General features: G+C 35.6%; 1 protein-coding gene across 1 annotated transcript in view; it reads right to left on the minus strand.

Annotated features, from left to right (window-relative positions):
* The window catches only part of AK9 (adenylate kinase 9), a 67,706-nt gene continuing 53,585 nt past the window's right edge, over window positions 1–14,121 (minus strand). The window contains exons 33-43 of the mRNA XM_081943899.1: window positions 13,369–13,587; window positions 11,552–11,765; window positions 10,501–10,702; window positions 9,716–9,862; window positions 8,397–8,617; window positions 6,374–6,570; window positions 4,826–4,995; window positions 3,579–3,677; window positions 3,394–3,496; window positions 2,001–2,115; window positions 1–993 (exon numbers count right to left, since the gene is read on the minus strand). Coding sequence (XP_081800025.1) covers window positions 794–993; window positions 2,001–2,115; window positions 3,394–3,496; window positions 3,579–3,677; window positions 4,826–4,995; window positions 6,374–6,570; window positions 8,397–8,617; window positions 9,716–9,862; window positions 10,501–10,702; window positions 11,552–11,765; window positions 13,369–13,587 — 1,887 coding nt within the window. The 3' untranslated portion in view covers window positions 1–793. The remainder of the gene's footprint in view (window positions 994–2,000; window positions 2,116–3,393; window positions 3,497–3,578; window positions 3,678–4,825; window positions 4,996–6,373; window positions 6,571–8,396; window positions 8,618–9,715; window positions 9,863–10,500; window positions 10,703–11,551; window positions 11,766–13,368; window positions 13,588–14,121) is intronic.

The following is a 14,121-nucleotide window of genomic DNA, read 5'->3' on the forward strand; positions in this document are numbered from 1 at the left end:
TATTCATTCAGATTTTTTCCAGTTTTCCATTCTATCAAGGGTAAATAGGGCAAAAATATGCAACTGACTGTATTGCTCCATTGCATTCAGTATTATAGAGTTGCTGAAAGGATATACACAGTAGAATGATATTATTCTCAAACTATTCAAAAGTATAAAATGAAGCAATTACTTATATTTATTTAGAACTGGGTGGGGAAGAAACAATAGCAATGACCTGAATGTGGATTCTTTCAAATAACTACATGTAGGTTAATATTTCACTAGTTAACAAAAGTAACAAATTTAAACCATTACAGTAACAACGGAAAGCCAAAATATTATCTCAAATTTATGAAATACCTCATAATATCTCAAATTGTCTCAGGTCTTTATATTTAAATAAACACACTAAATATTTAAGTACAGTAATGTCAAACAATAATGATTTAACGAATAGCTTACAGCACTTAAAAGTTCTATCCTTAATCACTGAAGAATATTAATATACCCACAATTGTAAACATATTTTCTTAGAAGTAGACTTATGAAAAACAATCTTTACTAAATTCCTTGCAAAATTAGGACTATAGGGCAATTTACAAATATGATTGTACACTATCAGTTTTACAAACTGCATTTTGAAACCATCTTATAAGAAACTACAGTATTGCCTTATTTAGACTTGCAACAAGCCAGTGACATGAGCTTATCTTGATCCGTTGTGTAGTTAGGAGGGATCTAAAAACAGCCATATTTGTATAATTTAACAGTCAAATATAAATATATAACTTTCTAGTATTTTTGCAATATTTCACGCTAATGGGTCCACATCTTTGAGAGACAAGAAAGTCTGTAACTTGTGATCAAAATCAATAGGTCGATTTTGAGGCTCCTTGTACTTCTTTGTCATTTTGATGCCTAGGTATGGGATAAGTTCACAATGGTCTATGAACCGTTCCAACTTCATTTTATATTTCTTTCGTATATAGTCAGGGCTGTTAGGGTTAAATGCTGCAAGAAATTAAATACCATTAATTATCCATCATATTTCAGAATTCACATTACTCTTATTCCAATATCCAAAGTCACATAGAATGCATGCACATACTATGTTTCAGTGGTTCCCAATATCTCACTAGATGTTTATTTAACTATTTTTAAAACTTGCATCCATGTACTCCTAGGAAAACTGGCAATTTACAACAGTAGCTACTGTAGTGGTAACTTCTAATATTGAGGTCTTGCGAGAAAAGTGCTGGGAAGTAAAGAAAAATGGATGAGTATAAGGAATAAAAATAGTTCAGCACTTGCTTGTTCTTTCAGATATTTTCTCCATACCACCTTACACATTAACAGGCTAAAAATTCATCTTTAAAGACATGAGACTTCTGCTGACAATGAGCTGTTTCAACCGAGCCACAGAAACAGCCGGCAAGCGCAGATGTGCATCCCCACTTGTGCGAGCAGCGGGCGAGCGTGTGCATGGCAGTCCATTTACACGCCAGCCACTCACACAGAATCATCCACTCCTCCTCCTCCAGTTTGCAAAGCTGGAAAAGTTGGGGAATTCTGCATTAGATCACCTCTTGCATTATTTTTTTCCCCTTAATGGTCTGCTTCCTAGCATTCATATTATGGATTTGGCATTGCCAAAATGTTCTTTTGTTTCATTATTCCTGTATGGATATGATGCTTTTATTATGCATCTCTCTATTTAGAAGTCAGCATTTACACTGACATAATTAATGTAACCATTTGTTTCCATATATATGTTTACAAATCATTTTCTACTCTCCTCCTTCATATAGTAAAAAAATATACTAAAAATAAAAATTATGCCTGGAAAAGGAGCATAACTATTTGAAAAGAATGTTCTCTTTCCATCTATCAGGAAAATTATTAACAGGTTTTTTTGTTGGATTAATTATGATGTTAGTACTCAATCTGAATGTTTTTAGAGTTAACTACATAGAAAAAACTAATTTTTTATAACAATAGTGCTCTTTTCCTTTCTTTACCTTTTAAATGATAGGCTATGAATAGCAAAGCGGTCCTTTTCACACTCAGGAATGGAAATTTTGGCTTTAAGCAACCAACTGCATTCATTGCTTTTATTAAAGCTGTAGCCACACCCTTTGGGATAAAATATTTTTAATGTTAATTGTTTAGTATGATGTCATTTCATACCTATGCTTTATAATGTACAAGGCTTGATACTGAGCTACAGTTTCTGAACCACCTTGAAATTTGATTTTTTTAAAAAAAATTACTTTTAGATGTATGTTAAAGATATAGTGTATGTCTCATTTACTTTGGCCATGTCATGTTGGAAAATTTACTGCAGAAAGAAATTATGTTTCAAAGAGTTAGTGGTAAAAGGAAACCAGGCTATCTAAGAACACAAGTGGCTGGGCACCATTAAAGCTGACACCAGCCAGAGTGGTGGTGCAAGATCAAATGATGTGGAGAGACCTGGAATCACCAAGAGTTGGACACAACTTAATGGATAATATCACCATCACTATCATCATCATCATCATCATCATCATCATCATCATCATCATCAAGAGGTGAATATGTATTTGTTGAGAGGTCAGAAATTTGGATAGGTTTGACTAATTTGCGTGGAAGATCAAAAAGGATTGCCAAGCAGCAGTGACCCTAGTGCCGTGATGGCGAACCTATGGCACGCATGCCACAGGTGGCACGCGGAGCCATTTGTTAGGGCATGCGAGGTGTTGGCATGTCAGCTGGCCAGCGCGCATGTGCGTGCTGGCCAACTGACTTTGGCCTTCTTTTGAGGACGTTTTTCGCCCTCCAGAGCCTTCACAGGGCTTCAGGAGCTCCTGAAGTCTCTGGAGGGCCTCTGGGGGGGGGGCTGTTTTCACCCTTCTCAGGTTCTTAGGAAGCTTCTGGAGCCTGGGAAGGGCGAAAAAACCAAGCCAAAAATGGGGGGAGGGACCCCTGGTTGCGTGCACATGCATGCGCAGGGCCCCCGCACATAACGGGTGTGGTACACCTGTGCACGACCCCCTCTATGCACCCCCCTGCTTTTGGCAAGGGAGCCAAAACAGATTAGCCATCATTGCCCTAGTATATGCCAATTTAGGTCCTAGGTGACTTAGGAAATAATTATGTATAATTAACTTATTTGGCATTATAAATATGCAGAGTCTTAGCTTCTGGGACATATGCCACATTTCTGCGCAACACAAATCAAATCTACTAGTCTCAAAATCAAAATTATAAGAAAGGTGTACCAATGAATAGGAAGCGTTTTAATGAAAATGATACATTTTGTTTTAGAAAAGTCGTTCTAGAGTTTTGAAATCTGTATAAATATAGCTAACACTCATAAGAATCCAAATAAATATTTAAATTCGACTATAAATAACCACAAGAAGGAAAAACCTGCTCAAGATATCCAATCAGAGGAAGAGCTGTCAACACTATAGGTTCCTTTAAGGGGGGAAGCTTATGTGGAAGTGTCAGTTTCCAATATTTTTCTGGTTTTCTAAGAATACAGAAATGAGAGGTCAGCAAAATGTAAACCGAGCTCAATATATAGATATGAAGATACTTAATGCATTCCATACCTCATAAACCTCTGAAGTTTTTCTTCATTTTCAAAAATATATAGCTTTTCGCGATAAAGTACAGCATATTCAATGTTCCCAGGTATCAGAGCTTCATATCTCAAAGGAAGATATATTAATATATATATTAATTTGCACCCTGTCTTTCTGTTTCAGATCCTTATAATCCTTATAATATAAAGCCCTTAAAATTACTTTAAAGATAAGATTAGCCTTTGAATTGAGTATAGAAATACCCCAGAAACTAGTGAGCTAAGATAAAAGAAAGGTCACATGCTTCCAGTAATTGGTTCTGATCAAAATTTCAGCCAGTGAATGTTTTTCAAAAGGGTTTAATCTTTTCAACCAGCACTGCTTTTTAAACCCTTTTCAAAAATTGCCCCAATTAATTGTACTGCAAGTATTCAACATTTCTGTACATGACTTTGCAGTCCTGTATCTGTCAGCTCTGAAATCAGTCCCGGGGTATACCTAACTTCATCTTTTGGGGGAACAAAGAACCAGCACGAACAGAACAAAAACATTTCTCAAATTAGCAGCCGTATGGGAATCTAGAAGCCTGTGTAAACACTGATTTTTCAAGAATTAATCTATAAGATCTCACATCCATCCTTAACCCTAAAATTATCCAGGAAGATTTATATTGAGTGTATTGCTGTACTGTGCATTACAGATATCATACAATGTAATGTACAGTATGGTATATATTATAGATACCAGGCATTAGTTTGATAATCTTTGGGATATGTGTTTGGTCAACATGTTTGTAATATTTGGGGAAATATGAAAAGCTGTGAATGGAAGCTACTTTTAGAACGCATCACAGTTTAAAATGCATTTCAAAGCAAAGATGGACTTTTGGATCTTCTGTCTATGAAGTAAACAGATACACCTGCATAATATATTTATGAGACATACAAATACTTAACATTTCTTTAAAAACAAATCCTTCAGTGCAAGATTAAGAAAATGGCTCCTAAAAATTGCAAAAGAAAATCAAAAGGTTTCAGTTGCTTCATAAAGCATTTTAATCATTTAATTTTCTAAGCTATTTACAGTTTTATAGTCTGTCCTAGGTTTGCCTTGGATTTTTATTCTGTTTATTTTTGCTTCAAGTTGATTCTCTTCATTATTATAAAATACTGACAGTCCAGTTGATGGCATTGAGTATAAATTTGATAAAAAATATTTTCAAAGCATTGTTTTTTGACATTACATTTAATGGAAATGAAAATGCGAATGTTTACCTTTGCTTTCCATCAAGAAAAGTGACTGGGCAGAAGCCTTGCAGTTCAGCTTGCATAGGAAATAAAGCTTTCACATCTGCTACAGTTAACCTTTTGGGTAAATTATTTAGTAAAGGAAGAGGATAAGGTGCTAACGGAGGAACATATAATTCCGGAGTTTTCAGGAATTTCTGCATTGAAAAAAATATTTCACAAGAAGAAACATACTTTAAGATAAGAAACAAAATTATCTAAGAATCTATGAAAAAATGGATGCTTTTTAAAACTACTGTCTACTTAGTATTGCAGAACATTTATCATCTGTCCTTTGATAAGTGCTCTATAGAACAACAATATAATGCAGTAATAGTTTAAGAAGCTAAGATCAAATTATGAAGAGGGAGGGAAGGATTCAAGAATTACCGGTACTAAAATGTACAACAAAGATAGAATAATCATTCTGAAAGGAAGCTTTGAGGACAGTGAGATGGTATTGGTAGGGGCCAGCCTGCAGGTAGTCCTCGAATTAAAATCACAATTGAGCCCCAGATTTCTGTTGTTAAGTGAGACAATGGTTAAGATTTGCCCCATTTTATGAGCTTTCTTGCCACAGTGGTTAAGTGAATCACTACAGTTACTAAATTAGTAATACAGTTGTTAAGTGAATCTGGCTTCCTCAGTTAGTTTGCTTGTGAGAAGGTTGCAAACATGATTTCAGGACACTGCAACTGTCAAAGATGAACAAGTTGCCAAGATCCAAATTTTTATCACATGACCATGGGAGATATTGCAACTGTTGTAAGTGGTGGGGAACAGTCGTATGTCACTTTTTTCAATGGCGTTGTAATTTTGGTCACTAAACAGATGGTTGTAACTCAAGGACTACCTGTATGCAAAGGGAAGTTCTTCATTATCACTGTCCCGGAAATTATTTCATTTACTGCTTTTATTAAGTCACAAAATGAAAATACATCTTACAGTACAATTTTAATTAACAGCATTGTATTCTTAAAGCTCAGGAAAAAAAGAACAGCACAATTGAGTGAATAAGCATTATGTATAACCATTATATATAATATTACTCCTGAGCATTCAAACAACATCCCAATACATTAATTGCAATATCATAGGAAGAATCGAACACTGGCCTTAAGGGACAGTAATTTGCCTAAGACAACACCAGAATGCTGGGTGGGTGCTGACATACCATAGGCTTCCCCACTCACTTTATTGTGTTATTCCATGTGTGGTGAAAGCCCACCCACTGTTTTGATATAACCCACATCAGCAGAGCTTGTGCTCCTAGAATCTGTTTTTGTTTTCAAACCCTTCCGCAAATGGTCAAGAGATTGGGAAGAATATCTTCAGAAGTTTCTCTACATCTTTGGAGAGTCCAGTACTTGCTCTCACTTGCCAGTCAGTTTCCTGCCTCTATCTCTTTCTCTACAAGGGTCTTTGCCACACCACAATGCAAGCAAATTTCAATTTGTATATGCCTAACAAGCCCTGCAATCTCTCCCAACTCTTTGCATCAGTATCTGTTTTCCTGATTAATATTATAATACTTACATCTAACTCCTTCTGTCCAGCCATTTTGTAGTAATGTCCTCGAAATTCTGCAGCAAACTTCAGAGAAGGGGAATCAGAGCAATCAATAAGCTCTTCTCTTTCCGCAAGGCTCACAGGACAATATTGCCCAAACTCTCCCAGCCGAGAGAGCAATTCATTTGGCGTGATACACATGTCAGCAATGCTGGCAGCCTTTCCTGTTAACAATTGAATACACTACAGTATTATCTTATTTTATTTATTAGATTTATAAGCCACCCACCTCACCATCAAATGACTTTTACAGCATCATAAATAACAATTTGGACAATGAAAAAGTTAGAAATAGGGTAGTAAAACATGAAGCATTAAAATTAAAGCATCATCATTAACAACAAATTAGATCAAAAGATCCAATGCCTAAACAGGGTGGAGATGGAATATTATCTAATCTACAAGTCACTTCCATAATGGGACACCCCAAGCCAATTGACAGAGATAGATAGAGGGTACATACAGGCTGTTCTCACCCCTGTCAGCTTTAGAAGCCATATTAACACCCGATGCTTCCAGGCTGCCACATTCTCGTGCCTGGGAAAGCAGGGGGCTAGATTTAGTAGAAGGAGTGTAGTTAGATAAAATAGCATTCTCCTTTTCGGTCAAAGTCAGGGTACTCCTGCATCTGGAGAAGGAGTGGTTGGAGTGATGTCTTGAGTTGGAATGGATTAGAATTGGACCATGTGTTGGACTAATGGGGGTGCATGAGATGGGTTTGGATTTTTGACTTACTGAGGGAAAACCCAGAATTCTCAGATTTAGGTTTTCCCAGATGTGTCTGTATACCTACTCTAATAAATGGGAGCTTTGAGAAAATGCCTGTCTTGGAGTTTCATTGATTTGGGGTTTTCAGGAACGCTGACAACCTTGAGGGGCACATTGGTCCAGAGGACAGGACCCATGGCAGAAAAGGTTTGTCTTCTGCACCCCACAGTCAGAATCCCTTGACTGACAGGGTCTACAGCATGCCCCTTCTGCTGCAGCGATTAAATAGGCCAATCTCAGAGGGGTGAGATGGTTCCTCAGGTAGCCTGGACCCAAGAGGAATTGCATCCAGAAGCAGATGAGTAAGCAATGCAGTTTGTGCAACAGAGATGTCACATGGGGTCCCAAAGCTGTTTGCACTGCTGCATTTTGTATCAGATGTAAATGCTCTTCAAGGTAGACTGCATTGCAGAAGTCCAAGGGTAAGATGACTAGGGCATGAGTGCCTGAGTGCAGGGCCTCAAGATTCAGGAAAGTTTAGTTGCTCAACATTTGCTTTTAACAATATTCCTCACTAATATCTATACTGTGATGTGACCATGTGACATTGCTTTCATCTCATCCTCTGCATATGAATGAAGCAAAGTTAAGCTGTCCTTACTGGTGTTAAAAATACTTTCCCATTCCCATACCACAAAAGGGCAATCTCAGGGTGTGCAAAATCTGTTAGGCTTACTCATCCATTTTCTTGCAAAGAAGTTGGTGACTTGCAGCGACTAAGAACAGAGAAGATAGAGGTGGAATAGGGATTGGAAATGGGTATAGCAAGTCTCATGCCATTTGATTTTTGGTCAATTTATGAGTGGATGGAGACTACTTCAATTGTGCAGTAGGCAAAGAACTCCTACTATGCTTTTTAAACATTATCCAATATCATTTTTTAGAAATTGAAAATACTACTCATCTTCAAATTAACAGAACATTAATAACCATTAGTAATTAATCAGACATAATTCAAATAGTAAGAAGCTTGAGCTTTTAATTCAATTGTCCTGCCTATAGGGTAGAAAATAAAAACATGTTTAATGATAACTATATCATAAAAATATATTATTTCCTATTGCTGCATGAATTGCACACATCATATAGGTGTGTGTGTGTGTATTTCAGATGTCTTGATTTTTATTTTAAGGTTAATTAAATTTCAAGTATAATATTGTAGATTTAAACACTAATTTCCTTGAAAAAGAATTATTCATTTAAAACAAGACTTTCAGCTTACCTTGCCGTATTCTTTCCAAGTATAACTGGATTTGTTTAGTAACTGCTTGCGTGTCCCGTAGGATTTTATCCCAGATCCACCATTTGCTGAGAGATCCATCGAGTACATACCAGTTCTGGTGCTGTTCCTCATAGAATGGCCTGATTTCCTCAGTTTGCGTTTTGTAACAGGAATTCTTGAGGGAAATGATGTGAGAGCTGTCATGCAGTGGGTAGGGAGGTCTGAGAAAACAATTTGAAGAAATATTAATGCAAAACTTCAAACTTTGGCCTCCTAAAAATTGTTCTGTTGTAGGTTATATTGATAAAGATTGTTGACTGTTTTTAGTAATAATGGTAATGAGCATAACATGATTTCCTCTTTTACTTAGGTTCTCCTCACTATGCTTCCTTCTTACCAACTTCCCCATTTTTTTTTTTTTGAAAGCTCTCCAGAAGTCAGGATATTTTTTGGGAGGGGAGGGGTGACCACAGAATCTCTTCCATTATGATGCAAGGACTGTATGTAGCTCCCAAACCCCATAACTTCTTGAGATTTTGCTGAGAGAATTCAGTAACCAATTTCAATGGCTCAACTTTCTAATTGATTTTTGGAGGCAAAAAATATATATACAATAAAAGCATGCTTTTTTTAAAAGAAATATTTTTGTTAAAAAATGTAATCCACTACCACCACCACCCCTGGGGAAAAATAAACATTGGATATAAAAATCCCATATCATGCCTTCTGGTTAGGTCACTGTTTCACATAGAACTGCTTTTCTCAGCTGTTACTTTTAGAGTGACTACCAAAAAGTTACCCAAGGTGTTATTAGTAATTGAATTAGTTTTAAATACCATCATTTAGTATGTATGTGTGTATCTTTACCATATGACCTATTTATAATCATCTTTCATGGAACATAAATATGTCTAAAACAAGATATTGAAGATTTCTCACTATGAAAGTTTATGCCACAATAAATTTGTCCTGAAGCTGTTACAGAACTTTTTGTTCTTTTGGTTGTTATATTGGTATATGTTCTTTGCCAGCATCATTGTACAGACTAATACTAAAGATATTCATGCATCTTGTAAATATATCATGAGGCGCAAAGGCAGACAATTGAAATAACATTTAAGGCGCACATTTAGTTAGTTATTCACCTTTCTATGTTCTGTCCACAATAATGGAACTGAAAATGACAACTATGATATGCCTTGTTTACATGTTATTTTATTATTTTTAGAAAAACCCTGTAATGTCTGTCTAAAAATAAAGTTTTACTAATAGAATCAGTTTATGGGGGTTATTCCTTTCCATGTCCCCAACATTGCTACCTGTTAGGATTTTGTTTATCCAGAAGTGCTCTTCTTAAAACCTCCTTTATATCAATGTCTAACTCAAAGATTTTTATTGGAATGATTTTCATTTCTTCCAAGAGGTCTACCTGCTTTATTGTAACTGGGTATCCATCAATGACAACTCTATGGGAGAGAAAATGAATAGAATTCAGATTTGAATTCATATTTATTTTGCAACAGTAACAGTTCCTGTAATTCCTGAATGCTGCTAACAAGGTAGAGAACACAAACCAGAAGGAATCAACAAAAATGTAGATAGATAGATAGATAGATAGATAGATAGATAGATAGATAGATGATAGATAGATATTGATTAAAAAAAATTCTGAAACTTATAATCAGAGATTTCATAAGTATATACCTGTATGTACATTTGAATGTGTGTGTATATACTGTACAGCAATATATGTATAAATATCTGATATAGTATTTTAAAACTAGCAAATACTGAAAAGTTATCCATTGTCCTATATATATTTTAGAATCCATGAAGAAATAAATCCACTGAGTTCTTAGTAAAAAAGTAGTAAAAAGTATGATTATAGCAATGCTTTAAGAAGCTAGATCACTCTTTTTCTGTTCTGTTTTGTTTTGTTTTGAAATGCAGAGATGTGACTTCCCAGTAGTAAACTGCTATGAGGATTATTAGAATTATGTGGTAGGCAGTCCACAATAGTCTGTGGCATAGACTGGAAATAGCCTCTTACTATTTTGCTAAACCCTACAGAAATAATGCAATATCTGAAATAGAAATTGCTCACCCTGAAGTGTTACACACAGTATCCATCAAGGCAATATCTAAGGCCCTTAGGGCAAGTTCATCAGGTGCAGTCAGTCCTTTGTGAAGATGCCACTTTAGCACAAGGGCCAATTCAGTTTCTGGCTGATTGCTTAATATTGAACGGATAGCATCTCCCATGGAAAGGCGCATTAATCCATATGTTTCTGCAAATTTTTTGGCAACTGCAAAACATGTTGCTGATTCTTAATACATTTTTTCATTATATCAGCAAAATATACTGATTGTATTGTAATGAATAAACAATTATGATCAACAGAGACCGTTAAAATAAAAACTAGTATGGTGACTAACATTGATGGGAAGAAATACATAGTCCAAGATATTTTTGAAGTTTAATTACCATCACTAGGCTAAACAAGAATAGCAGTTTATTTAAAAACAGCTTTGCCCATGGTTCCCTGGGGGATCAATTACACGAAAACATTCTTATCGGCAGCTACGTGTGCATCTCTCCCTTGGTTATATTACAGTTATTTTGCATAATGTCTTACAGCAGTACATATATAGTAGAAAAGAGATTTTACATTTATATATGACTGAAAGAAAAAAAGAAATATACCTCACATGAAAACAATATTTTAATTTAAATTGTAATGAATTTATTAATTTGGTTTAATTTAAATTTAATGTAAATGTAAATTTAATTTTAAAAAAATTAAAAAGTACAAAAACCCCAAACCTTATATAAAGAGGATATAAATTTCCAGGATTGGGGGTTTAAAACTGCAGCTAAATAAAAGGCTGCAGGTGACAATATTAGAAGGATATTGATATTACTGAAAAGGGCGGGACTGTTTTTTTTAAGAGTGGGCAGGGGAAAAATCTTTCTCATTTCCACCCTTAAAAATCCTCCAAAAGCGGCTTGCAGTTCTGCCACCAAAGTTTGATGATACATTGACTGAATTAAGTTGCATGGTTCTGAACCATTAGAGGGGGATTGTGTTTTGTTTTGCTTCCTCACAATAAAAAACACAAACACCAATATTCTCACAGTTGAGTTAAAAACCTACCTGTTGTCTTTCCAGACCTTGGAGGCCCAACAATTGCAATTTTAACTGGTACAGTTGGTTTAGGTTTAGGCTGGCGAAGATATTTGAGGGGATTTTTCATAAATTTTTCTCTATTTTCTTTACTTGTAAAGAAATATATAGAGTTTCGATGAATAACTGGGAAAATCGGCGTGTCATCATTTCGAAAGGGCTTGATAGCATCTCCTTCACTTAGCTGCAATAAATACAGAATTATTGATGTTCAAAATTACCTTAAAATTACAGAGCCCTTTGGAGTTGAACAGCTAATTTGGATGGTCAATAAATTTAAATAATAAATAAACAATGTATTATTTATAACTTGCATGATCATTTTTTATTATGTTAAATAGATTTTGACAAATAGTAATCTTTTCTTTTTGAGAAGGAAACTAAGCTTCTCCATCCTACAATTTAAATAATTTATGCTAGTACTAAAGGTGGGTTGCCAATTTCTTTACTGCCACTTCGGGCATGTTCCCACTCGCGCGCACGCTTCTGCACATGCGCAGAAGCCTCCGGGCGGGTGGGCAGAGCATCCCACCACTGCTCCTACCATTTCGGCTGATCTGGGCCAAACCAGCAGCAACCCATCTCTGGCTAATACCAATACTTGCTGAAAGGCGTTGACTATTAAAGCTACATTTAAGAATCATTACTACCAACATAGTCTATCTAGGTCTTTTGAAAGTATACCTGAAAGAAAAACAAAGAAGCTATCTAAAATTAAAATGCTTCAGGTTTGGGAGCCTCTGTCAGCCCAAACCTTTCCCTTGAGACAAATTTCTCATCAAAGGCTACCGGAACCTTGAGTTGAAGGCAATCTTTGGCTGTTGCCAGAACGATTTGATATTAGCAAAATACATTGTGGACCTTTTCTCTCTTTTCTCCTGGCAGGCTCCATCCCTGTTTAACTTACGCAAGTCCATCAAGACATGGCTATGTTATCAGTCTTGGAGCCCCCAAGGGAATAGTGAGAGTTATTTCCACAATTATTAATAGTGGTCGCTCTTTCCTTGCCTTTTAAAATTATAATATAAATTTTTAAATTGTTAACATATGGGTTAACATATATAAACACGGTAAATAAGTAAATAAGAAATGAAATTGTGGACAGTATTTTCATAGTTAAAGTGGTCTATTCTGCAGATCACTGGAAACTGAACAGGAACTGACTCCTATCTTTATAGCTAGCTGCCACGACTTTTGATTGGTGTTTAGCTGAGCTGGCTTCCAATTGGCACAGATTGGTGAGGGCTGGTCTCTCCACCAAAATGAACAATCAGAATTAGGCACAAACAAAGAACCAATTAGAAACTTGCACCTGTTTCCTCAGCCAATAGGCAGAACTGCAACTGAGAAGAACATATTTGTAACCCAAAAATCTTTGCATTGTATTTCTTAGAGTTTTTCTCCTTCCAGTTGCAAGACATGACATGAGCATCTCTTGTACCAATGTTCTGATAGGGATTCTGTGGTGGCAAATGAAACACAGAACTGGCTTTCTAGATAACTTACTATAGAAAAGAAAGTAACTAATGGTCAATAGAAGGAGGCACTTGTCTGTTGATAAGTAGCTGGAAAAGCAAGGAAAAAAGGAGTGATGCATTTCTTTATATCCAAAATGGACTTGAAGACCCATTTGTTGACTCATTTTTATAATAAACTTTTGTTTTACCAATTAACATTTAATGCATGTAACCCATGATGAAACATCCTTGTTTATAATTATCAATAGCAAAAGGTATATTGAATTGAGAAATGGTTTTAGAAAGCTAGCAATCTGACTGTTTGGTTACCTTGACAGGATCCCATTGACCAAAATTGCTTGGATGTTTATAAGAGAGAACAATCATTTTCCGCGCAAGTGAAAAACTTAGTGGATAACATTTCTCAAAAATGCTCTCACGATTTTCTACAAGGTCTTTTATCTTTTTAAACAGCTGGTAGCGTACAATGTGAGGCTTTCTTTTGCAAGGGAGAGTTATTAGAGGTATGAATAATTTTTCAATTTCTTCCTGGGAACAAAAAATAGGAAAGGAAAAAAGATTAAAAATATGGCTAAGAGCTATTTTAAATAAGTACCTTTCATAAAGCCTCAACAACTAAATCACCACTGTGGGCATATCAAATGTTAACTAGAGTTATGGAATTGGGAAACTACTTTTCAGAAGAGTAGCAGATGGCAAAGGTATTAAAAGGATACCACTGCAAAATCCACTAGTGACACCTGATACATAAAATTAATAAGTTATTGACAACCTGCATTTTCAATTGGTTTAATATTGTCATTCATCTTAAGTATGTACAGTTATATTCATTGTTTTTTAAGATTCATTAAAATATTCATAGTGGACTGAGGACATCACACGATCATGGTGGAAAGAGTAGCTGATGAATGGACTGACTCCCCGAATTCCTCACTGGATTAAGGAGAGGCATACGATTGCTCACAAATGCTTTTAACAGAAGCTCCCTGTGAGAAAATCCAAATTTTAATTAATTTTCTTCACTTTGCTGGACAGCTATATTGATGTTCCAAAGTAACATAT

The sequence above is a fragment of the Natrix helvetica genome, assembly GCF_964273705.1.
Source record: "Natrix helvetica genome assembly, chromosome: 2".
NCBI lineage: Eukaryota > Metazoa > Chordata > Lepidosauria > Squamata > Natricidae > Natrix > Natrix helvetica.